The sequence below is a fragment of the Schistocerca serialis genome, chromosome 7 (genome assembly GCF_023864345.2).
Source record: "Schistocerca serialis cubense isolate TAMUIC-IGC-003099 chromosome 7, iqSchSeri2.2, whole genome shotgun sequence".
In the NCBI taxonomy this organism is placed as follows: domain Eukaryota; kingdom Metazoa; phylum Arthropoda; class Insecta; order Orthoptera; family Acrididae; genus Schistocerca; species Schistocerca serialis.
In genome coordinates this window covers 359,454,321-359,480,276 of record NC_064644.1, presented here as the reverse complement: position 1 = coordinate 359,480,276, position 25,956 = coordinate 359,454,321, and the positions used below count along the sequence as shown (strand labels likewise).

The 25,956-nt window shown below is 40.8% G+C and overlaps 1 protein-coding gene across 1 annotated transcript; it reads right to left on the bottom strand.

Annotated features, from left to right (window-relative positions):
• Positions 1–2,829: 2,829 nt before the first annotated feature.
• Positions 2,830–17,015, bottom strand: LOC126412194 (40S ribosomal protein S17). The gene is made up of 4 exons (XM_050081676.1): positions 16,898–17,015; positions 16,565–16,716; positions 5,191–5,362; positions 2,830–2,951 (listed from the first exon to the last, which is right to left on the bottom strand). Exons 1-4 carry the CDS (start codon positions 16,898–16,900, stop codon positions 2,883–2,885), a joined length of 396 nt encoding a protein of 131 aa, XP_049937633.1. The 5' UTR covers positions 16,901–17,015; the 3' UTR covers positions 2,830–2,882.
• Positions 17,016–25,956: the final 8,941 nt, after the last annotated feature.

Genomic DNA, 25,956 nt, shown 5'->3' with positions numbered 1-25,956 from the left:
ACCTCTGGTTTCTCCACGTTTTAATTTACCTTCCACTGCTGGTGTTTTATCCCTTATCTTCAAAATTTTGAAAATTTAGTCCAGCTATCACTCCCTGCCTCAATGTAGTCTTAGAGGTGTCATAATTTGACTTCTGTGCTCATAAGAGCAATTTCAAGTTTATTTACGCAACACACAATGGGAAAATTTAATATCAACTTTGTTGCTAATGCTGTACCAATAGTTTTGGTAACTGAACAAACCTTACTTAAAATTCAAGAACATTAGTATGAATGCAAATGCTCCCTGGAGTTCACACACAATTAAATAAAACAGTATTACTTCCTCTATACTAACACAGCTGGACAGTCTAGAGTCCAAAATGGATAAGTCAATAAATAAGTATGAGGATGACAACTGGTATCTAACCTTGTGAATACTGAGCTATATAACAATTAAGGTACAGAAATAAGCAGGAAAAAAATATTTGACACAAAGTCACTGAAATAACATCTTGAAAAAAAAAAAAAATGGACACTCTCAGAAGTACTGCACAATAGTTCAACACACCCCCCACCCAAAAAAAAGTGTGCACGAGATATAGAAACAGATGCTTTTATCCCTTTTTGTTCAAACTCAAGTTGCTGATTATCATATTCCTAGCAACCATATGAGCAGTAAAGGCATAAATTATTGTGCTGAAACCTGTAAATACAAGCATCTCAGTACTCATAGAACTTCCCACAAATAAAACTGACAAGATGAACATCAAGTGATGTTCCCCAATAGTCTTACAGGTCTTCAACCATATTGTGCATCACAAGACTACAACTACTTCAGTTACGAATCTATCATGAAACCACTGTCACCTACATGAAAACATTTAGATGCTGTAAAACAACAGTACGTGGTTGTAACTTGTTACACAAGGCCTTCACTTAATTTCTAGACAAAATTATTACATTTCGGACAAATTATTACCACATTAAGATACACAGTGAGCAGTCACATTATGTTCTGGTTCAGGAGTTGCACTGCAATGCAAAAGCCGACATGTCACAGCCAAGTCTGGCAAACTTTTTAAACCTGCTGTCAAATGCATGATCAAAATCAGCTCTACCATGTGAAACTGCTGGATCCCGAGTAATTCACAACCCATACCAAACTTGGTTAACTTTTACACAGTGGTTCTCTGTCAATCAGTGAAACTTACTTATGTTTATTACCCTTTAAGTAAATAGATAAAATAGCAAACTAAAAGAAACACCACTAAAGCCTTCAACCAGACTCTTCCTAAACCCAACATTTATATGCCAATAACACACAGCTGCAACATTGCAATTAAAACTAATAGAAATATTCTTAGCATCCCCAACAAAATAACTCACTGACTGTAGTGGTAAGAACATTGTTGTCAACATGCAGCCAGCCACACTAGACAACACACAGGATGCACCTACAGAAGAACAGACTGCTTCCAGTAGTCAAGGAACTACCACTGGCTGCCTGGCTCCTACGAATCAATTCACTTAAATGTCGACTAACTTACGCATGTGTCTTCACTTATCTAAATGTATAAACAGAGACCATTGCAATTTGCTCCTCTACATTACAGTTACTATCATAAACTACATTGGGTACTGCACTGGGGTTGTAAGGCCAAGCAGAAGAGTAACTGTAGTAATTCCTCAGACTGTAATCTGTCCTAGCTATTTCACTTTCTGCTAAGTTGTAATATAATATTCAACAATAAAAGCACTGAATAGTCAATACACACTCCACCACAATTAAGTGGACCCTAACTGACCACATTACTGCATACCCCATTACTACACTTCAGAGATTGTCCTAGTTTCTGATATTGTGCCTTCACATTAACTGAAAACTCATACTTCTAGTCAAACAAGTGCTACATATACTGGTTAATTAATACAAAATTTCACAATGTATTTTGACTTTTTCAAAGAAAAACCAAATTTTAATATTGAACAATAGCATTGCCACCTTAAGTCACAACACTGCAAATAATAGGTATCCCCCATTACATTAAATAAGCATTTCTTCAGTTTTTATACTTATATGTCATCACTGTTCCGAATTCCACTGCTATTTATATTTTAACTTACTCTACTGAGTATTTCAAGCATGAATTGGACTTTGTAAAACCTTAAAATCACTATAATATTAATTATGTTCTACTCTTACAGAACAGCAAAAAGATGGAATATGTCAATACTCCTCCACTCTGCCACTTGATAAATACAACAGCCTCTTCACCATTTGCATGTGCACATTAACTTTCAGCATTTATTTTATTTTGTTTAGTTCCATTTATTTCAGGCCACCTGCTCGGTATTTGGTTACAGCAAGACTGCAGTTGGTACAATACACACCGTAGTTGTAGATTAGTTGGGAAAAAAACGTAGCAACACGAGGAGGATTCACTTTACAAAAACGCGGTGGCAAAACAATTTTTAAACCCATTGCATTGTTGCTCTCATGTATTTTACACATATTGGGTTTGTCAAGGCTAAGACGATAAGAATATGAAGTAATCTGAAATAGTAGGGACTTGGTGTCCTGTCGCTCGTGTAGGGACACAGGACAACTATAGAAAAGGTCGAATAATCCCAACAAAAATATAGGCAGGTAGAAATCCTACTTAAGAATTGGTTTTAAGAATTCTGCAAAATGTTACCTACACACTAAAAATTTCCTGCCTTCATTTCCGTCTATAACAACTTATTTTCCTTGTGCCAGCATGTAGGTGGATAGACTTGTTTTCCCCTTAATGAATCACTGCAAATTTTGGGAAATCAAAAGGTCAGCATTTTTATAAATCAATAAAAGTTTCATTATTTGTAAGCTTTATTGATACATAAGCAAAAGCAAGTAACAAAAGTTCACGGGCGTCTGCCAAATCCTTGTGTTGCTGGCTGAGTAAGTTGAAGTCCTGTGATGTTGTTGAAGTCCTGTAACAAAACAGATGTTTTAGCTTTTTCCAAGTGTTTGCATTTATAACTGATCGATCCACATTCTACTAAAAACAGTATGAAGATTAATTCCACAGATTAATTTTCTACAATACTAAATCAATCTGAATCCTAAAAGGAGCCCACCTCAAGATACAATGACAACCAATATACACTCCTGGAAATTGAAATAAGAACACCGTGAATTCATTGTCCCAGGAAGGGGAAACTTTATTGACACATTCCTGGGGTCAGATACATCACATGATCACACTGACAGAACCACAGGCACATAGACACAGGCAACAGAGCATGCACAATGTCGGCACTAGTACAATGTATATACACCTTTCGCAGCAATGCAGGCTGCTATTCTCCCATGGAGACGATCGTAGAGATGCTGAATGTAGTCCTGTGGAACGGCTTGCCATGCCATTTCCACCTGGCGCCTCAGTTGGACCAGCGTTCGTGCTGGACGTGCAGACCGCGTGAGACGACGCTTCATCCAGTCCCAAACATGCTCAATGGGGGGACAGATCCGGAGATCTTGCTGGCCAGGGTAGTTGACTTACACCTTCTAGAGCACGTTGGGTGGCACGGGATACATGTGGACGTGCATTGTCCTGTTGGAACAGCAAGTTCCCTTGCCGGTCTAGGAATGGTAGAACGATGGGTTCGATGACGGTTTGGATGTACCGTGCACTATTCAGTGTCCCCTCGACGATCACCAGTGGTGTACGGCCAGTGTAGGAGATCGCTCCCCACACCATGATGCCGGGTGTTGGCCCTGTGTGCCTCGGTCGTATGTAGTCCTGATTGTGGCGCTCACCTGCACGGCGCCAAACACGCATACGACCATCATTGGCACCAAGGCAGAAGCGACTCTCATCGCTGAAGACGACACGTCTCCATTCGTCCCTCCATTCACACCTGTCGCGACACCACTGGAGGCGGGCTGCACGATGTTGGGGCGTGAGCGGAAGACGGCCTAACGGTGTGCGGGACCGTAGCCCAGCTTCATGGAGACGTTTGCGAATGGTCCTCGCCGATACCCCAGGAGCAACAGTGTCCCTAATTTGCTGGGAAGTGGCGGTGCGGTCCCCTACGGCACTGCGTAGGATCCTACGGTCTTGGCGTGCATCCGTGCGTCGCTGCGGTCCGGTCCCAGGTCGACGGGCACGTGCACCTTCCGCCGACCACTGGCGACAACATCGATGTACTGTGGAGACCTCACGCCCCACGTGTTGAGCAATTCGGCGGTACGTCCACCCGGCCTCCCGCATGCCCACTATACGCCCTCGCTCAAAGTCCGTCAACTGCACATACGGTTCACGTCCACGCTGTCGCGGCATGCTACCAGTGTTAAAGACTGCGATGGAGCTCCGTATGCCACGGCAAACTGGCCGACACTGACGGCGGCGGTGCACAAATGCTGCGCAGCTAGCGCCATTCGACGGCCAACACCACGGTTCCTGGTGTGTCCGCTGTGCCGTGCGTGTGATCATTGCTTGTACAGCCCTCTCGCAGTGTCCGGAGCAAGTATGGTGGGTCTGACACACCGGTGTCAATGTGTTCTTTTTTCCATTTCCGGGAGTGTAGTAGCGTGCAAATTAATTGGGACAAGCTCATGTCTTACAAGAAATTGAACTTCATACAATATGGCGTAGTGTTCTTGATAGTGGACAGAACACACAAAATCAAATGAAAAGGTTCCAGTTGACAGCATGCTGAAATCCAATCAACTATTTGGAATTCCCTTTACTCAAGAGTGAATCATTCCTACAGACTTCTGCAAATGGAGGAGGAATATTTCAACATGATCTGGACCCATGTCGCACTTCTAAAGTGGTCAAGACCAACACATTCATGGAAGGAAACAACATTAATGTGTTTCCGTGGCCTGGTAATGCATTATACTTAAATTCCTTAGAGAATTTGTGGAGCATTGTGGAAAGGCATCTCCGTAAAATGGACTTTTCTACAAAAGAATGCATGTTAGTAAATGTGGTGGAAGTGTGGTTTCATGGTGAACTACGAAATACTTGCTCTAACCCGACCTAGTCTATGCCACACATTCAGCTCATTAAAACAAAAGGAGGCGAACACATTAGTTAGTAATATTCAGCAAAGCTACTAATTGTTGCATGTGTATAGTAATAAATGTGCACCATTAGAGTTTAGTCATCTTGTGCCAACTATACTCCACACAACTGTAAGATGTGCAACAAATATTACTCACCAACATCTTCAACATGTCTTTCGTTTCTGGGTCAACTTCAATAATATCCTGCTCCAAAGCAGACACCTCTGGAACATAATTATCACGCCTTTCACGTTCTTCTTCCTGTAGTTTGATTGAAATACCTCTGACTTGGCTATGTCTCAATCGCTTCATGAGATGTGTCACAAATCTGTAACAAGTTAGTGCGCACATGAAATTCTGATGAAAAGCATTCTACCTTTCCAGTAAAGTGTATATAAAGCATCAACACACCACAAAAGTATCAACACACCAAACTGGGATAGCATGTATTTCATATTACGATCCCAAATCGAACAGGATAAAAGAACACACATTACTAAAGACACAAAGTTTAAACTTTGCAACCTTTTTAAGCAACTGAAATATTAGCATTCTATGTACATGGAATAAGGTGACATGCTCGTACAACATTTGTGTGTCACCTGTGGTGGCTGCTATGCAAGAGCGCACAAGACCATGTGAGCATCCTAATTTTCGTCACCTTGTGGACTGACTGGTTATTTTTTGTTTGAATGCTGTTAACCATAACACAGATGCTGCAATCTGAAAGATACGGCACTTAAATCTACCGTGCTAGAGCTCCTCTACACTCGTTGAAACTTGGAATCAGGGTCACAAGCATACTTCAGTTATGTATGTTTTAAGGAGCTCTTGCGCATGTGCAACTCACGTGATGTAATTGCCTCAAAGGCCACACACATGGATTTGATAAATAACAAGCATTGATCACGATGTGCCCTGACAGCCCTTGCCAATCAACTCTTCAGAATACGTCAGTGTCACCAGGTGGTAGCACACTGTGGCAGACTTTTGTTCCCGTTGCTAGGCATAAATCGTACTAGATGATAGCACACTCCTCAGATACGCTAATTCATTCACTATATACTGTAGTAAAATTAGAGCGGACTTCAGTATATGTTAAAGTTGTACTGACAGTGAACTTATTTTGTGGTTTTCTGAATGAGTTATGTTTAACAAGTTATGAGGTTTATCACACATAAATCCTTTCGAGGCACTGAGAATCAAAAGCACATCACCATCAATTGTGAGATTGTAGCACTTAGTCATGCTTCTGAAATCTGCTGATCGTATGGTGAGTCGTGTTTATCAATGCTATAGGCCCAAAGTGTATACATGAAAATTCATGAAAAGCTGTATCACTTGTTTTTCTGATATTCACTTAAATGTGGGATTAACAGTGTGCTTTAGGCTCTTATGAACCTCAGTGCTTCATTTCTATTCTGTTCAAGTAACCATGTTGGTAGACATTACTACTCGAGTTTAAACATTTCCGCAAACGGCACTCTGTGTTTAGAGTCGGTTGGTTACTGTGTGGGATAAACTTTCGTGTGCAGAGTAAACATGAATTATGTTGAATCTTTTTTAAACGCTAACAGAAAAGTATAGCTGTAAGGCTGGATCGTAAGTCTTGCTTGGGTAGCTCAGTCTGTAGAGTACTTGCTGGCGAATGGCAAATATGCCATATTCAAGTCTTGGTCCGACACGCAGCTTTAATCTCCCATGAAGTTTCATACCAGCACACACTATTCTGCAGAATCCCACTCTGGGAATAGAAAAGTAAATTACCAGGAAAAGTCAGCCGCAAAGGAACTACGGCCTCTCTGAGCACACATCCTTTGATTGAGTGACAAAACCAAATAAGCTTGACGACAAGCAAACATTTAACAAAGAAGTGTACAGTTAGCCCACGTTGGGTGGGTGCAGTGTAAGAATATCTGATTTTCAGCCCAGAATTAAATTCATGAGCTAAGTCTACATCTGTTAGGGATAAAAGCACGAAAACTCCCACTTAGACGAAAATGAGAAACAGAGTTGCGAAAGCTTACTCATAATTTCATTATTGCCCTAAACTGTACTTAATTACGTACAAAACAACAAAATTTCACCAAGACAACTCTTTCTTTTGTCAGATTCACATTATTATTATTATTATTATTATTATTATTATTATTATTATTATTATTATTACAGGGCTATTACAAATGATTGAAGCGATTTCATAAATTCACTGTAGCTCCATTCATTGACATATGGTCACGACACACTACAGATACGTAGAAAAACTCAAAGTTTTGTTCGGCTGAAGCCGCACTTCAGTTTTCTGCCGCCAGAGCGCTCGAGAACGCAGTGAGACAAAATGGCGACAGGAGCCGAGAAAGCGTATGTCCTGCTTGAAATGCACTCACATCAGTCAGTCATAACAGTGCAACGACACTTCAGGACAAATTTCAACAAAGATCCACCAACCGCTAACTCCATTCGGCGATGGTATGCGCAGTTTAAAGCTTCTGGATGCCTCTGTACGGGGAAATCAACGGGTCGGCCTGCAGTGAGCGAAGAAACGGTTGAACGCATGCGGGCAAGTTTCACACGTAGCCCGCGGAAGTCGACGAATAAAGCAAGCAGGGAGCTAAACGTACCACAGCCGACGGTTTGGAAAATCTTACGGAAAAGGCTAAAGCAGAAGCCTTACCGTTTACAATTGCTACAAGCCCTGACACCCAATGACAAAGTCAAACGATTTGAATTTTCGGCGCGGTTGCAACAGCTCATGAAAGAGGATGCATTCAGTGCAAAACTTGTTTTCAGTGATGAAGCAACATTTTTTCTTAATGGTGAAGTAAACAGACACAATGTGCGAATCTGGGCGATAGAGAATCCTCATGCATCCGTGCAGCAAATTCGCAATTCACCAAAAGTTAACGTGTTTTGTGCAATCTCACGGTTTAAAGTTTACGGCCCCTTTTTCTTCTGTGAAAAAAACGTTACAGGACACATGTATCTGGACATGCTAGAAAATTGGCTCATGCGACAACTGGAGACCGACAGCGCCGACTTCATCTTTCAACAGGATGGTGCTCCACCGCACTTCTATCATGATGTTCGGCATTTCTTAAACAAGAGATTGGAAAACCGATGGATCGGTCGTGGTGGAGATCATGATCAGCAATTCATGTCATGGCCTCCACACTCTTCCGACTTAACCCCACGCGATTTCTTTCTGTGGGGTTATGTGAAAGATTCAGTGTTTAAACCTCCTCTACCAAGAAATGTGCCAGAACTGCGAGCTCGCATCAACGATGCTTTCGAACTCATTGATGGGGACATGCTGCGCCGAGTGTGGGAGGAACTTAATCATCGGCTTAATGTCTGCCGAATCACTAAAGGGGCACATACCGAACATTTGTGAATGCCTAAAAAAACTTTTTGAGTTTTTGTATGTGTGTGCAAAGCACTGTGAAAATATCTCAAATAATAAAGTTATTGTAGAGCTGTGAAATCGCTTCAATCATTTGTAATAACCCTGTATATTACTCTTCAGGCTTTCCCGGCAATCTAATGACATCTTGGGTTGTTGGGTGTCCTCCTGGATGTCAGTGTCATACTCGCACGATATTGTGGTAGTGTAGCGTGTAACCTTTAGACGTAACTTGAGACTGCTCCTAATGTGGAACTGGTCCAATATTTATGTTTGTAGCACTCCACCAGCAGTTGCAGGCATTCCCTCTGCGGTCTACACCCACTCATTGCGATCTTCTGGATTGTTGCTGTTCCATTTTTTGTCCGCTGCGGATCTGGATGCTCCTGCTGTAACCCGCATCGACCAGACCCACTCCTGGGTGTTCCATCTTCAGTCTGGTGCATTTGGAATTCTGTCTGAGAACAGGATTTCCCCCTGCGGTCTTCAGTGGGAACACCAAGAACCGCAGCGGATGGAAAAGATAACAGCAACATTCCAGAAGATCACAGAGAGCGGACGCGAACTGCAGAGGGAACGCCTGCAACTGCTAGTGGATGGGTAAGGCCACAGGTCCACGCGAGGAGCAGTCTCAAGTTGCACCTGATGAAGGTTATGAGCTACATTACCGAACTATTGTACAAGTACAACGGTGATACCCGGGCCAAGTTATTATTATTATTATTATTACTGGCTGTAGATGTATAGACCCATTAGTAAGCATAACACTTGTACAACAGATACTATTAATTTCACACTTAAATTTTTCTGAATCTAAAGATTCATGAACACCTAGAAAGTATACTCTCAAGCCGCCACTGTGCATCGCACAACTTAGTTGTTGAGCAGTGTGTGGTTACAGTCCACTTCTGAACGTCTCACGACCAAAGTTATTAAAATTTCAACTGTGTAGCATGCCTGTCAGCATGTAACTTTCGAAGAGTGTTAAAAACCACCATATAACCTTGTTTTCATTTGCCGTGCTGTGTTGAGTAAGTTACTGAAACATGATCCAACCCTAACACTCAACAGATAGTATTGAACAGCAGTTGAAAATACTGCACACGTCTTCTGAAGGGTATCAAAAAATATTGTGGAGGCAATAAACCCTCAATAACAATAAACATAGCCCCTACAGTAGTAGAACTAACCACTTCAATTACAAGATATACTTTTGATAGACACATCTGTTGCATTTGCATGTATTAGATTCCTGCTACAGCCACAGCCACCTTTTAGACACATTTTTAAAAAAATATCCAATATTTTGATTTGCATACTAAAGACTTTATGAAAATGGAAAAGTTAAAGTACACATTTCATAAGAAAGAGTCCGGTTCGAACATGTTTTTAGTATTTTGTTTTCAGAAAACTATCACAAATTTTAAACATCAGAGTTTAGAGATTATCAATTGAATATGAGAATTTCAAGCAGATCTGTCCTCCTTAACACTTTCAAAAATACCAAAATATAATGTAATGTTCATTTATTAATGCAGTACAGATAACTATTGCATGTACATCACTGGTTAAGGTGAAACAGGATGTGAATAATTTAAGAGTAAAGGTAACAAATTCATCAACATTAGAGGCCTCTAGTCAGTAACAGGCACATAAATAAGAATGAACTCTTTGCTAGCTTTCAGACAAATTGTTTTTCACGATGGAACATGTACGCACGTGCACACACTCTTCTCTATGGATACACTGTGGCAGCTGACTACAAGTGTATTCAGAGTAGTTGCTGTTACTGAAATTATTTACTATGTATCCAATTTGTTTCTCTAAAATTTCTGCATCATCTTTTCCTAATTACATAAAAAACTAACAGGTTAGTTCTTGTATCATTTGCAAAAAATACATCAGATTTTTCTGTTTACAAGCCTGAAAAACTTTTCATCAGTTCCAGAAGTAATTTCTTTTTCTTTTCTTTCAAATCCAGCAGTAATCAACAACTGCTTATTAAGCTGAATGTATTATGTTGGGCTTTTCAATATTCAAATATACGAACAACTGTAATCAGTAACTTGCCCCCCCCCCCCCCCCCCAAGGTTAGGTCAGGCATGTGAACTGGTAAACGGATGGTACTTACCACAAGCATTCCATTACTTGTTTTTTGGATACTCAAGATTCTCTCATGCAACACACCCCTTACCCTCTGACAGTGACCTAATCTATATCAGGTGGACGATCAATAACTTCTTTTACTTCCTCTGAGAAATTGTTTGGGTGAGACATGACCCCTGCCTTTCAGCAGTAGTTGTGTCACAGAACTGACACTATGACAGGTAGTCAACATCGAGAGGTTGGCACTAGCTCTTGTGACAGCCCTGACAACCCACGACCAACTTTAAGAGAGAGACACTGCTGTATGTGAGAGTAGCAACACCACTGTGCTGACAATACACAACACCAAGGCCAGACCAATCAGATATTGGGGTTCACTCTGTGCATTTGAAGCATACTAGTCAGTCTAAACTCTTGTGTTATTATCTATGACAAACTTTCTTGAGCTGCTGACTCTCAATCAAATATGTATTCCGTGTGTTCTCATTATTTTGCTCTAATTCTCAAGACCCATCTATTTCTCAGCATCTGTTCCTAGATAAACCCAACAGTAGTCACATTCTCTTGATCACATTAAACCGCATTACAAAAACATTAATGCTATACACAATTTTTAAAAATTTTCTACCCAGTGAGACAATGGCTAGCTCGCAAAAAACTGTAAACATTACCTGGAACAACCATTTGGAGATTACCACTCCAAAACATGACATCCACCAACATAATAAAAGTACCAATTCTAGAAATTAATGATTTGGGGATTAATGAGGGGAGGTGAAAACATTAGTATTCGGTCATAAAGGAAACTGAAGTGTAGTAGCACAAAAACTGCAGGTTGCGATCGTTGCTTGGCACAATTTACCACCACGCAATTTGATAAATTTTGGTAGAATTTCACATACAGCGTCTATTTAAATAAAGTCTTAGGCAGAACTTTAAATGAAGATTGCCCCCTTTTAGTAATGAGAGTTATTTGATATACACATTGTAGTGTACTTCTCAAAATAATGTCAAGTACAATTTGCATTCAAAAACATTTTAGGGGAAGAATACAATGTGCTAGTCACCACACTGTATAGAGTCAACATACACAACATTAAGAACGGTGAGGCTGACACGAAAAGTGAAGACTTCAGATTCTATCTTGCAAAGAATGACACGAGTGCATCAACAACAAGAAGTGCGTCACAAGACACGGTTAAGTTCTTATCACGAACTCTTGGCAAACTGCAAAAGCAACAGAAATTTAAAGGAAACCTTTTCCTTGAAATCCTAGGTATTTAATATCAGTTTAAAAACAATATTCCTAATCACTAGTGACTACACTGGCAGGAAGGTGCTGACAGAGGAGTGAGCTGCTGTAGCTATACATGGCTCTTAGTATCAAATCAGCGGAGGCACTGTGTAGGGCACTCGAAGATGTAAGTTAACTAAAATGATGAATGTTAACACGCATGTGCCAAGCTGTTTTAGTTGATGCCACTCTAGTAATGAGGATGAAACGGCAGAGAAAATCTCCAGCTAGCCAGGAATCGAGCACAGGTCTTTCGCGTGACATTCTTCTGCACTGACCACTCAGCTATGGAAGCTGGCTGTTTATAATATTAATAAAAGCAAATAAGCTTCATTTTATGTACACATACAGGCCTACAACACGACCTACCTCTGTCACTAGGTGGAAGGTCAAACTTAAAATCATCATCAATGTAAACTCAAGGGAAATACGGAAGCGTCCGATCCCGCCCGTCTGCTTTGACCCATGACGTCACAAATATGGCGGAAACAAAAACAAACACACACACTTTCCACAAGAAGCCTAATGACACTAACGGGACATGCACGGGAGTTTTTTTTTTGGCGGGGGGGGGGGGGGGGGGTCGGGAAAGGGGGGGGGGGGCGCAGCCCCCCCCCCCCCCCCTGCCTGGCCTTGAGTACCACTTGTTTATTATTATCTTTGTTTGCTATCAATGTTAGCAGATTGTTCGTGTGAAACCTTTGTGTGTGTTGTTTTTCTATGTGTTTTCGTCTTTGTGATACGTATGCAACGTTTCTATATCCGCCATATTGGAATTGTCGTTTCTGCTATATTTGTGACATCATGGGTCAAAGCCGACGGGTTAGATCGGACGCTTCCGTATTTCCTGCGTAGCTACAACGTGTAAATGAAGACAGCCATGCATGAATACCCACCCACCTCCCCAGGGGTCGTAACCCCTGCAACCAATAGAAGATAAAGATGCTTCAGTAGCTGATTAGTGTTTTTTGTCTTTTTAAAAAAAAAATCTCACGGGATAGAACGAACTGATCAGAAAGATAAATATAATAAACTAAAACAGAAATTGGAGGAAACTGATAATTAAAATAAGTAATAAGTGTTTTTAAATTAAAAAAAAAAAAAAAAAAAAAAAAATCTCACGAGATTGAACGAACAGATCAGAAAAGTAAATAAAGTAAGATAAAACAGAACTGGAGACAGCCACACTCAAGCCAAACTCCGCGCCGTCATGACGACACCCTTACGTCACGGGTCAAAGCCGACGCGTGGGATCGAACGCTTCTGTCGACCCAACTCAAGTAACACTTCTCATCTACATTTTATAAATGCTTGTATGTATGCAGTTCCATTTTTCCTACAAAACTCCACAGTTTATATTGCGAAGGGGAGTTCATCCAGAAACTATCATGTATATTATTAATCTGGTAATATGGCAGTATGAACTGGGTTTTAATGGAAAAAGATAAACAATGAACAGCAGGAAATGAACTGAGCTTGATACATCAAACACGGTATAGATAACAGACACTAAACTTAAGATTCTGAGGGTCACGCTGCCAGACTAACAATCCATTACAGCATATATTAACTGATAAACCTGTGTGATATTACCCATCACCAATGATGTCTCATCAAGATGGCACACAATTTCTAAATGACAACCAATAACATTACAAATTGCCATGGCATGATAATATAGTCAAGTCAAAAAGGATTCTTACAAATTTTTCGCAATAAAACTTATGGAACAATCACAGGAAATTGGATAGGACAAATTAAAATCTATATGAACACATAATAATAACAGTATAATCTACTAAACAAAACAAGCAGAGGAACACTATGAAACAGTTTCAAAATTTTAAGAAATTACTGCACATGAACTGTAAGTGGTATCAAAAACATCACTCGAGCTATGCAAATTTAGTTTATAAGACAACCTGAAGGTGATGGCAGTACAGAAAGCCAAAAGCTGGTAACAATACAATAGCAACAGATCTCGTGAACTAACAGAAGATGGGATTACAGAAGCATCCAATTCCACCCGTCTGCTTTGACCCACAACATCACCAATACGGAGGAAATGATCATTCCCAATGTCTCAAGTATGGTGCCTATGACATCATTACATAAACACAACAAACATGAAAATACCTATAAAACCAACAAACCCATCTCCTTCCATAAATATAATTGAACTAACGGGACCAGCATGGGAAACTGGGGGTTTTCAGGTGGGGACAAACTAAATATAAACACACACACACACACACACACACACACACACACACACACACACACACACACACACACACACAAAGGACATAAAAACAACACAAAATCCCCAAATTATGCTACACTTGCAATATCGAGTTGCCAACACGACCAAAACAAACCCCAAACTCGCATATTCGGCTTGCATACGCCGCACTGCACTATCTCCACCACAAACCCAAAAACTTACAGAAACTTAATGACGGACAACATGTCGTCCTCCATGTCAGCCCACAGATGCGCACTATTAAACTTAGAAGTCACATCCATACCTAACATAAGAAGCCACAAATTCAATTGAACGACTTACCACGTGACAAATAGCAAACCAGTAACATAAAACGACACTGCAATAACATAAACAACAGAAACTTAATTCTTAACTCACTGAAACTAATTTCCATTCTTGTGTAACAGTCACGACCGATAAAAATACACTTCACGCACCGACACCCAAATAAACCCAATACACCACACAACATGCAGACCATACACACACTAGAGGACACCACCAACCGCAACTAGACGATACCACCAACTGCAACAAGACGACATCTACAAACACAACACAATCATAAACTAAACTCTGCGCCATTATGAAGTCACACACAACACCCTTACATCACGGGTCAAAGCCAACTGGTGGGATCGGACACCTCCGTTGACCCCAAAAGATGTGTATCAGAAAATACGCGTAGAGCTATAAAGCTCTTAAAACACCAATATCAATACAGAAAGCCATAACATCACTTGCGTAGAAACAAAAATATAGAAAATAATTACATTTGATATCACTTTGCCAGCAATTTAACATACTAGGTATGAAACACAGAAACAACATATTAAAAAATAAATAGATAAATAAACACTATCACCTTGAACTACAATGTTTGGATGCAAAATTTGTTTGTATGTAATTCGAACGTCATGTAAACTGTTTCTCTCATTACTAGCACAACCAAAGATAACAATCTCTAAACGCTTACAAGCTTCAGCTCGATAACAAATGAAGTCATCAATGTCTCGACTGAAAAGTAGTGGGTGGTAGTGAACACTCAAATTGATTCTGTACATCACACACTATCCAATGTGAGTTGCTTTGTGTCTTGTTTAATCTTCCTCAGCTAATTTACAATATAATTTAGCAATTTACTCACGTGTATGTACAGTTTTGAATTTGCTGTATTTTTTATTTATACCAAAAAAGGCATTAAATATGCACCACATAAAGACATCTGGTTACATTGCAGATCACTGTCGCCATAACCGAGACGGGGGGGGGGGGGGGGGGGGCACACTAGCTCACATCTAAATTTTCTTTACACACACGATTTCAAGCATACTACACCTACACTATATAAAATGCAAGTAGGGATTATAATGTGACAATAGTTTAACACAGAAAAAGAGGGACAGAAGAAGGAAAGTGTAGGTTGAGACACACACACACACACACACACACACACACACACACACACACACACAAAAAAAAAAAAAAAAAAAAAAAAAAATTAGTAATAAATATATACATTGGAAGTCTCCAATATTAACAGGGAGTCTGTGGGGACTCATTTGAGAAAATCAATATAATGTGGAAAACATCAGGAGAAATGAAACTATGATCGCTGGGACAAATCACACTTATCTTCACTCTCTTATGAAATTGGGCATGGTAGGTGATTGGGGATAGCCGAAATGATACAGATAGAAGGTACTCTAATGGCATGGACAGCTGTTACTCACAGCCAACCTAGACCAATTTCAACAAGCAACAGAGTTTCAGCTTCTGTACATGAAACGTCTTAAAAACGCGTAAATACAAACTACACTTAGAAACGGTACGGTAACAGAATGGCAACAATTCCAGCACATACTGTATTGTACAATCAAGGCCTCACAGAAATTCGCTTCCCAATTGTACCCTATAAACTGTGACCACAGTAAGTGCTCTACAGATAATTCCATCAATACATGCAGCCTGAAACGTACTTTGGAAAATTACAATATCAATTTGTTTGGCATACATATATGACGAAAACATATTGTACAGCACACACCTACACATGTCTGTTTACACGCAACTAACCTATCATGAACGACAACACTCAAGACGAAACTGCACATATTTCCACTTCAATTCTCATAGCTTTTACGTAACTCTCCTATTCCTATACCAACACACTGCTTCAACGGGCTCAAATATTAACGAATGAAAACTAGTGGTCCAAATTACAGATTTTAAAGTTCAACCGAATCACATCAATTATCAAGGAAATCCATTTAATCGGTGGTTTAGTTTAACCAAAAATATGTGATCTGATCCAAGGCGCTATGTATACATTAATATGGTTTAACTTACAATTTACGCAAATATTCAAATTTCGTTTTAATTGAGAATACATGTTCTTTTATCACTGCAATGCGCAAATAAGAAACACCGCACTGAATGGTGTCAGTTGTCTCCATTAACTCACCCCGCAATTTTATTTCTTAGTGGCTTGCTGGGGATAATCGCAATTTCCTCGCATATCCGTTTGTTTGTGTGAAAATCAAGCGTTAGCTTAGTGTAATATTTCTCAATTATAACACGAGCTGCTTTCTTCACAGTTTTCGTCCTCACACGACCCTAAAACAAAACGTGTATAATGTTAATTCCTTTCGTTCTGCAGCAACATAACCACACAATACAGCAATAAAATAAATAAAAATACTTGTTCTCATGGAACTATTATTAAATAAATATCAACACAGACTTGATTTACAATTAGATATTCGATTATTTCACGCTACCAACCACAATAACTCACCATGTTGCGAAGCTTTCCGGAAAGACCGACTCGAAAGTATGGCTGACGTTACATCCGCTTCCAATGATACTCACACTTCAATGTGTTTCAGAGATAATGTAAAGAAAAACCAAGGATTGTAGACCCGACATATGTTTTATTTTCGTAGTAAAACCTTTTATTTTTAAAACTAATATATAAATTTCTAAAGCAAAAAAGAAAGATAAAATTTACTTTTACGAGCCCAAGAAATAATATTTAATGAATCTGTGACGTCACTTTATTTTTTAAAATCAACTTTTACAGAAGAAGAATAATCAGTGTAGCAAACTAAATGTAATGTGGTTTATTATTAGTTCTTTATGCATCCTTAACCCAGCTGACAGTCCAGCTGGTTTTTCGAAATGAAGACAATGATTGTGGTTTCGTTGGTAGCCCTGCGTGTGAATGTCAGAAGCATTTGTCCATCAGCGTAGTGATGTGATGCAGTTGGGTTGTGGAGGTTGGTGTGTTCGGTGGTTAGAAATTGAAAGAGGAGAGTGGGTTGCGTGTGTACGTTTCGATATTTCTGAACAATGTCAACATGTTGTTGAGGACAAAAAGATAACGAAATCTGCGAAGCTGTCACTGCACAAGCCATACGGCTTTAATGTAAATTTCGTCCCTCTAGAGACAGTGCTTTACAAAACAGTGGACAGCTGATTAACATTTTCGGCTTTCTGATTAAAATTTTCAGTACACAGAAGAGGAGGCAAGTATTATGAAACTTGATGCTGATAGTAGTTCAGTTTTAAACACAGCGCTGACGAGAGACAAGTTACATAATGTGTTTGTATACATAATTACAATGTCATTATTCTGTTTTTCAGATTTTAAAACATATTGTTTGAACTGTCAACGACACAACAGTTGAAATGAGGTTTCAGTGGTGTTTAGTGTGTTTGTGTTGTGTGGCAAGCTTTACGTTTGTACGAAGCCGTCAGCAGCCAGTATACATGAACCAGTTTGCTGTGCACGTACCAAGTGGATCCGAAGCTGCAGATGCGGTTGCCGAAAAGCACGGTTTCAGAAATTTGGGACAGGCAAGTATAATTAAATTTTGAGAGAATTACTTAAAATGAAAATGTTAAAAAGAGCCGCTGAAGAGCGAACAAGTAGTATTGTTCTTCATGTGCCTGTGAATTTCTGCGAGTATCTGTTCCATCATTGATGTCAAGTCACGAATTTCTTGTAGAACATTTTGCGTTGCTGTAGTCACTGTTTCGTGTAATAACACACTGATTTAATTCAGTATAATTCTTAGTCGTAATCTCATTGCGTGATTGAAACACGCATTTTATCCCGTCACAAAACTAAGTAAAATGTAGCAGACAACAAACAGCCTAGTGAGCAGCCACCAGTGCGACCAGCTGTTCCCTTTCAAGTCTCTTTAAAGCAGTTGGCATTATGCCAAGCCCGGAGTTCGTACTGAAGGCTTACAGAGGTCAGTTGAGGCAGCGCCCAAACGTGTTTTGCACGTCGTACAACGAAGTGTGTTAGCTTTTATAGCACAGCATTTAAAACATATGCGCTGACATCGAGCTTGTTGTTTTCATCTTCAACACAAGACGATAAAGTCTTATTGTTAAGAGTACGCAGTTTTCGTTGTTCATTATCAAGTCGACATGTATGTAGCTATAATCAAAGCAGTATTGCTACATCATTCGTTAACTATTCCTGGGAACGTTGTCCTAGAGTAGCCTAAGTCCTGATCAGCGCTGTCAATTCTCTATGCTGAAAAGATTCGCTGGCACTTACCGGTAGTTCGTATTAAAGTATCGAATGTTAAAAAAAAAATTTGCTTGTTTTTTCCTCCTTTGTCACTAATCACTTGTTTCGTCAGCTGCTGAACAAAGCTGTAGAGAGGTAAATACACGTAGTAAACAGAAAAAAATAATTTTGTCTCCTGTGCAGTAGTTACAGATGAAGACTTGCATGGAATATAATTACATCAAACCAGCCTTCGGTCTGAAGATCGCCTTACCTAATTCAAGGTTTTGTGTTTTTTCAGTAGAATTAACCGGAATAATACGTGGGCATGTAAATAATGAATTAATGTTTCATGTAACTGTGCGTCATTTGACTCTTAATAATAAATTTCTGTACTGTATGTTGTCGATACCGAAAAATCTCCAGTTCGTTGTCTGGCATGTCATGTTAGGCTTTCTTCCGTATTGCCTTGTTTACATAGTTACGCTCTACACTGAAAACTACTCAGCTTGTAAAGCTGAGTTCCTTCGTTTACCAGCTGTCACAGGGATACAAGGCTCCGCGTTACATTCCGAACAAACGTTTGTAATAAGTAAGGTTGGTAGCATCATGCTGTATGTCCCAGAGGAAGATAAAGAATATTTATTAAAATGCCCCGTCGCCATAGTATTGATTACTTTTTGGGGGGGGGGGGGCAATTTTAAGAAGGCATTTGTCATTTCAGGCTTATAATGTATGGAAATTATGGCCGATCACCGCACTGTGGCGAAATGGTACAAGGGTCCTACGTTCGGTTCCCGATGCGGCACATAGTTTTGATCCGCCAGGAAGTTTCGTATTGCAGCATTCTTCACTGCCGAGTGAGAATTCATTCTTGTGACAAATTATCACTTGTTTACGTATAATCAGTGTCAAAAACTAGTTGGGCTACTTCACTCGAACCTGTTTCGAAATCGTTTGTAAGTTACTCGTATTCATGGACGTCCACATGAATTTGTGAAATTTTACGCGGGGATGGGGCACAAGAATCTGAAATTGTCGTTTTTGCTGTAAATGAGTTTGTTTAGAGACGTGCCTTGCCACAATTACTAGATTTTAATGGTTACACAAAAGAACGTAGGTCCCAGAGAACAGCGTACACTCATTTACAGAACTGCGTGAGAATAATGCACTGAATAAAAACTCTGTACTCCGGATTGCAGGAGGGAAAGGCGGGCAAAAGCCTCCCACCCCGCCAGTACCACCACCTAGCAGTCGCCTATAATCGAACATGGAATAATTAGTTCGTTTAGTGAGCACTTGTGATCGCAATTAAATATGAACATTTTTGACGTGATAAGCGAAACCATAAAGATGGTGTAGATTTTTTTGCAAATAAACATTAAGCATTTTTACGTAGGAGCACGATGTTTTTCTCCACCTTAATACGTGGATTAAAGAAAATATTTTGCTTATATGAAGTGAAAGCGCGTTATTCATTAGAAATTTTCCGATCTGTATACTGCGGGATTAATTACAAACCCACATTAAGAAGTATGACAACAGTAATTCGGTGTATTTTCACTGTAATAGCTTGCTCCATAATGCACTAGATCAAGAATGGAAGTGTTAGTTTCCTGGAATTAATAAGCCTATATATGGGTGAGAGCACTAATCGACAACGGAGGAAGATGATAGTGTTGTTTACACGCCACTTTATATTCTTCCTTGTTGACACAGTATTATATTAAATACAGCGTACACAGAGGCATTCAGTCAATCGTTCTTCGCGCAGTCCATACGGAAATACGTGGTGTACTTCGTATTACCATCTGCCATGCATTTCAGAACTTCGCAGAGTTTAGATGAAACTTCGATTTTGTACCCGAGAGCCTGCTCGAAAGCAATATAGTGTGATCCATACAAACAGATTTTTACCGTTGCTAATAATTTTGGCTATAAAGCATTCTAGACCACCACCACCTTACTTCTGCACACAGGTAGTACCTTATGTAAGCCCACAACCAGTTCTGTAATAAGTCGTCAGTTGTGAAGTCATTCTTTTTCCTCGTATCATTCGTGCGACGTCCTTGGTTGTTGTAGTGATCCTTCATGTAAATGAACAATATATAATAATGTTATTAGGAAAATAATTGTTGGACATATGTAATAACACGAGAAATTTTGTGACATTGCTGGAAATAATCACGAACTGCTACTGCAACTGAAGTACTAATCCACGGGTGTCAGAATAGCTCAGTAATTTAAAAGCTATAGTTCATCAAAAGAACGCCCTGTTTTGTAAAAGGTGGAGATAAAAACGTAACACGTATTCATACCAGAAGCACTTTTATGTGACCAGCTCGCTTTACAACTGAAATTTACTGTCGTAATTTGTTTAAAGTAGGGAGAGCAGCAGTACAGAACAGCGATAAATTAATCGGTGATTAATGGATCTTGTTGCAGGTGTCAGTAGTTACCATTAATTTATTCACATTGAGGGGGCAGAAGTTATTTTTCAGAACAGTCGACAGACCGGTATGGAGCTGTTGTTTCTCCTGAAACGATACGCATTGTTCTTCCCCTGTAGTTAGACGCGTTTTTATAATGAAAGCGTGTCCATTCAGTTACTGAAGTTGCACTTCATGTTATTGGATCCTCCTCCTCCTCCTCCTCCTCATTATTATTATTATTATTATTATTATTAAGAAACATGCAGCGCTCTTCGTCTCGACTAACATTGCGTACTAAGATATGAAGGGATCAAATACGAGGAACTGGTTCAATTTGAATTTGTCGAGCACCTTGGGTTCCCGGCGCCTTTCAGTTCTGTTTTATGACTATCACCTCTGTGGCGGGCTGTCCATAAATCGCAATCATCAGTTGACTGTTTCACATTAATTGCAGAGCGAGCAGAATGGTAGTCGTAATGCTAGTATTAGTCAGGTAAATCGCTAGTGTTACACACATGCGGGCTGGAATTACAGGCCTTAGAATATAGGTATAAGGGACTAGTTAGTTCTGCAGGAGCTCAGTAGTAAACAGTAGTCACGCATCGTCGGGTTGGTGGAGGAGACAGCATCGTCGTCGGCGGCGGTGTCCTGTTGCCTCGTTTGTTGATAAATTATTTCGTCACTCATCGTCGGTTCGTCTGCGGCGTCGGCCTCGTCACCTCGTTTGTTAACGAAATTATTTTGTTTAGTAATATACTACAGGCAGCGTTTTTTCTGTGGGTCGTTTGCTTCGTCACCGGACTCGTTACCTTGTTTATTCCTGTTATCCTTAATGCTGTCAGCTTTGCTACGTAACGGTGGCTGAAGGAGGAAGTACCGTTCCCTCGCCACTGTGCCTTTTATCCTTGTACCAAGACCCAAGGACAACTGCGGAGTTGAACTAGTGCTCAGCTGCACGTGCTGTTGGCGCTAACGGGACTCCGTCTGTCCAGCGGCCATTGCGAGTCCGGGGAAAGTAAGCGACTTGCAGCAATCCGGGTCGCGCCGGGTCCAACTTCGTGCTTGCAGACTCGGCTTGCTATGCTGCTCCAGCTCGCGTAACCGAATTTATCTCCCCCAGAGTGAGATCCGTCAGATATTCGTACAGCCGGCGATCGTAGATCGTTCACATGAGCGATTTCCTGCATCCATTTGTTTCTCGCGTGGAGGTATGTGGCGAAGGCAGTTCTCATACGTTGTGGTGTCATCCTGTTTGAACAATTGCAAAGAATAAGTTTTATTTCTCTTACGCATTTTTCACTGGTAAGTACAGTTAACCTAAAATTTGAGCATAAATTGCATCTGTAGGCCCATGTTCTGGATGAGATAAATGGTACAAATGGTTAAGTCCAAACCGTATAGCTACATAAATTGTCCGAAACATTACTGAAGCAGTCAGTAATATAAAAGAACTGATACCAAGGAGTTAATATTTGCATTTATGTGGAATCCTGGTACGATGCACTACCGACTACGGAGGAAATAAGCATGTATATTAAAGGTCTTAGTGAGTGAATGCTAGCGTGTTACTCGTCTGTGTATGATTATATAACTCGGCCGACGGGTGTACTCTGCCCGGGGACTGGGTGTTTGTCTTGTCCTCTTCATTGCATCATTCGTGACAGTGGCTAGATTGGCTTGTGTAAAAATTGGGACTTTTTACGGGCGCTGACGACCGCGCAGTTGAGCGCCCCAGAAGTCATCGACCAGTGTAGCGGTCACTGTCGGCTGGAGGTGATCCCTCTGCTGTGGGTGCTAACCATAACATCACCAGCAGCGAAAGTTGGGAAGTTTAGTGAAGGATCAGTCCAACAGTATACTTTCAATTAGTTACATTTTCGTACATTTACTGAAGTGTCAGCGAAGTACTCCAGCACGGTCAATTTCTTTTAACTTTCTTAGAATTTCAACTGCACTTAATTAGCCAAAAATCGATTTTTATCCCTCATAAACAAATATTCTGGTTGAACAAAACATTGTGAATTGTTGCGTGTATGCGAATTTTTTCCTGCTGGAGGTGGCGCACCACCTTAGGAACACGGTAAGGTGGTTGCGGGAAGGAGCAAAACAACTAAGCAGACATCAATACAATACGTACAGAGATCAGTCATGAGATAGCCATATGCGCATAAACATATTCCTGTAGTATCGCTTACACAAAGTATAAAATGGTAGTGCATTGGCGAAGCTCTCATTAGTATTCAGGTGATTCACGTGAAAAGGTTTTCGACGAGATTATGGCCGCAAGACGGAATTAACAATTTTCAACATGGTATGTTGATCTGAGCTAGAAGCATTGGACGTTACTTTTCGGAAATCATTAGGGAATTCAATATTCAGAGATCTACCGTGTCAAGTGTGAGCCGAGAATACCAAATTTCAGACATTACTTGTCGCCATGGACAATGCAGTGGCCAATGGACTTCACTTAACGACTGACAGCAGCGTTTGCGCAGAGTTGTCAGTGCTAACAAACAAGCAATACTGCTTGAAATAACCGCAGAAATCAATGTGGGGCGTACGGCGAGCGTATCCGTTAGGACAGTGCGACGAAACTGGATGTTTCGGACTACGGTAGCAAACGACCGTTGCGATTGCTTTTGCTAACAGCACGACATCGCCTGCAGCCTCACTCCTGGGATCGTGACCATTATCGGTTGGACCCCACACGGATACAAAACGGTGTCGAGGTCAGATGGGTCCAGATTTCAGCTAGTTACAGCTGATGGTAGTGTTCTTCTGTCGTAGACCCCACGAATCCAAGGACCTATGTGGTCAACGAGGCACTGTGCAATCTGGTGGTGGTTCCATAATGGTGTGGACTGTGGTTACATGGAATAGACTGGGCCCTCTGGTCCAACGAAACCGATAATTGAATTGAAATTTTTATGCTTTGCTACCTGGAGACCATTTGCAGCCATTCATGAATTTTATGTTGCCAAACAACGATGCGCAATGTTATGGGCCAATGTTACCGGGCCACAGTTGCCCGTGATTGGTTTGAAGAACACGCTGGACAGCTCGAGGGAATGGTTTGGCCACCTAGATCGCCCGAGATGAATCCCATCGAACATTTGTGGGGCACAACCGAGAGGTCAGTCTGTGCACAAAAACCTGCATCGACGACACATCTGCAATTACAGACGGCTGTAGAGGCAGCGTGGCTAAATATTTCTGCACGGGACTTCCAAGGACTTCATGAACCCATGGCATATCGAGATGGGCTAGGCAAAAGGTCTTGAATGGGGGGGGGGGGGGGGGGGGGGTTCGCTTAAAGTAAACGCTAGGATGGTTTCTTTCAAAAGGACGTGGTTGATTTTCTTCCGCTTCAATGTATTATCTGCGCTTGTGCTCCATTTCTAATGACTTTGGTGTCGCCAAGTCGTCGAAGCATAAACTTCATTCCTTTCTATTCTAGTTTCCCTATTGTGACAACAGTATCTCCGGTAGTGGAGAGTGTTACTGTCAATGAACCATTTCATCTTCAACTCCCTTTAAAGTATCTGAATAACGTAGAGCGGCGGTGTCTATTCAACCACTGAAGACTTGAATAGCAAAATTTCTAAGCACAAACATACTGACATATTGTGCCCGGTCATTTCTAAAACTGAAGTATACCGATGAGAAGCGGATTCGAATCTATTTTGTTGTATATACAATATTTTGTATTAGTAATTCTATTATGTTTATCCCCATTTCCTGCGGTGTACCTACTGTACTTCAAGGAGTTCAGTCATAAGATCTCTTACGGAGTAAATTTTCCACTCACTGGCTTGTAGCTGTAAATTATTTTCTTTGATGACCTCTCTTCCATCCTATCTGTGTGGTCTTTCCCCTTCCTTCCGTCGTGTTTTACTTTTTCACTGATGCCGAAAACTAAAATCTCTTGTCTAAAAGTAAGTTCATTGTTTCTTATCGCGCATTGTGTATCATCTGATCTAAAGAACCCCACATATGAGCGACGCCTACAATCAGTCCCTCGCTTAGACACCGCCACACACGGCAGATTCACCTTGCAGTATTTCAACCAGTAAATCGAACGCCAGTGCGTCGTACGGTTCCGCTGTGGGAAATTAAACGGCGTGCTAAAGTAACGCCTCCGATTTTTTACGTGAATATCTGAGCTGTTCAGATAAAACAAACGTTATTAAAATACTTTACTCTTCATGTCTACATATGTATTTCTCAAGTCACACTGGCGACGAACGCGTTTCTCCCAACGAGAGCTCAGTTTGTTGATACAGTCACTGTAGAATGTTAGACAGCGTGGACGGAGCAACCACCTCACCTCTACTTGCACCACTTCATCATTATGAAAGAAGTCCTCGAAGGTATTCATGAAGTTTCGGAAAAGACGAAAATCGGATGGGCCAAGTCCAGACCGTATAGAGGATGATCGATGACAGTGAACCCAAGGCTTCGGATTGTTGCAAATGTTGAGCGCTCATCAGTAGTCCAACATTTTCGTGTTGGAGAGGCTGCTCCATATGTGGAGACGAACTGTCCTGCTTTCGGTTTTTCTGTGGGTGTCGCAATACCTTGCAGAGTTCACGGCGGTGCCTTTTGGTATGAATTGCACATGCGTCACATCCCAGAACACAGTGAGTACGATTTTTCCTGATGATGGGATAGTCTTGAACTTTGCTCCGGTCATCCTTTGTGGCGAAACACCATTGATGGTGAACCCAGCTTTCGTTACCTGTCACATTGTTGCTAAGGAGCCCATCACACAAACGCTCAAAAAGCGGAAGAAAGTTGACATGTGCGATCCCCACTGTCAGGTGTGAACATTCGGGGCACCCACCAGGCATAGTTTTCTGTACCGGCGTTCTGCAGTGACGGCATGTACACGCTCTCGTG

Bases quoted from the DNA above. Each gene is read 5' to 3' on its own strand.
- LOC126412194 (XM_050081676.1), bottom strand. The intron at 5,363-16,564 runs GTGAGTTAATGG...AACTTGTTACAG, and splicing joins CTAAGAAATAAAATTGCGGG to ATTTGTGACACATCTCATGA. The intron at 2,952-5,190 runs GTGAGTAATATT...GTTTTGTTACAG, and splicing joins AAGACATGTTGAAGATGTTG to GACTTCAACAACATCACAGG.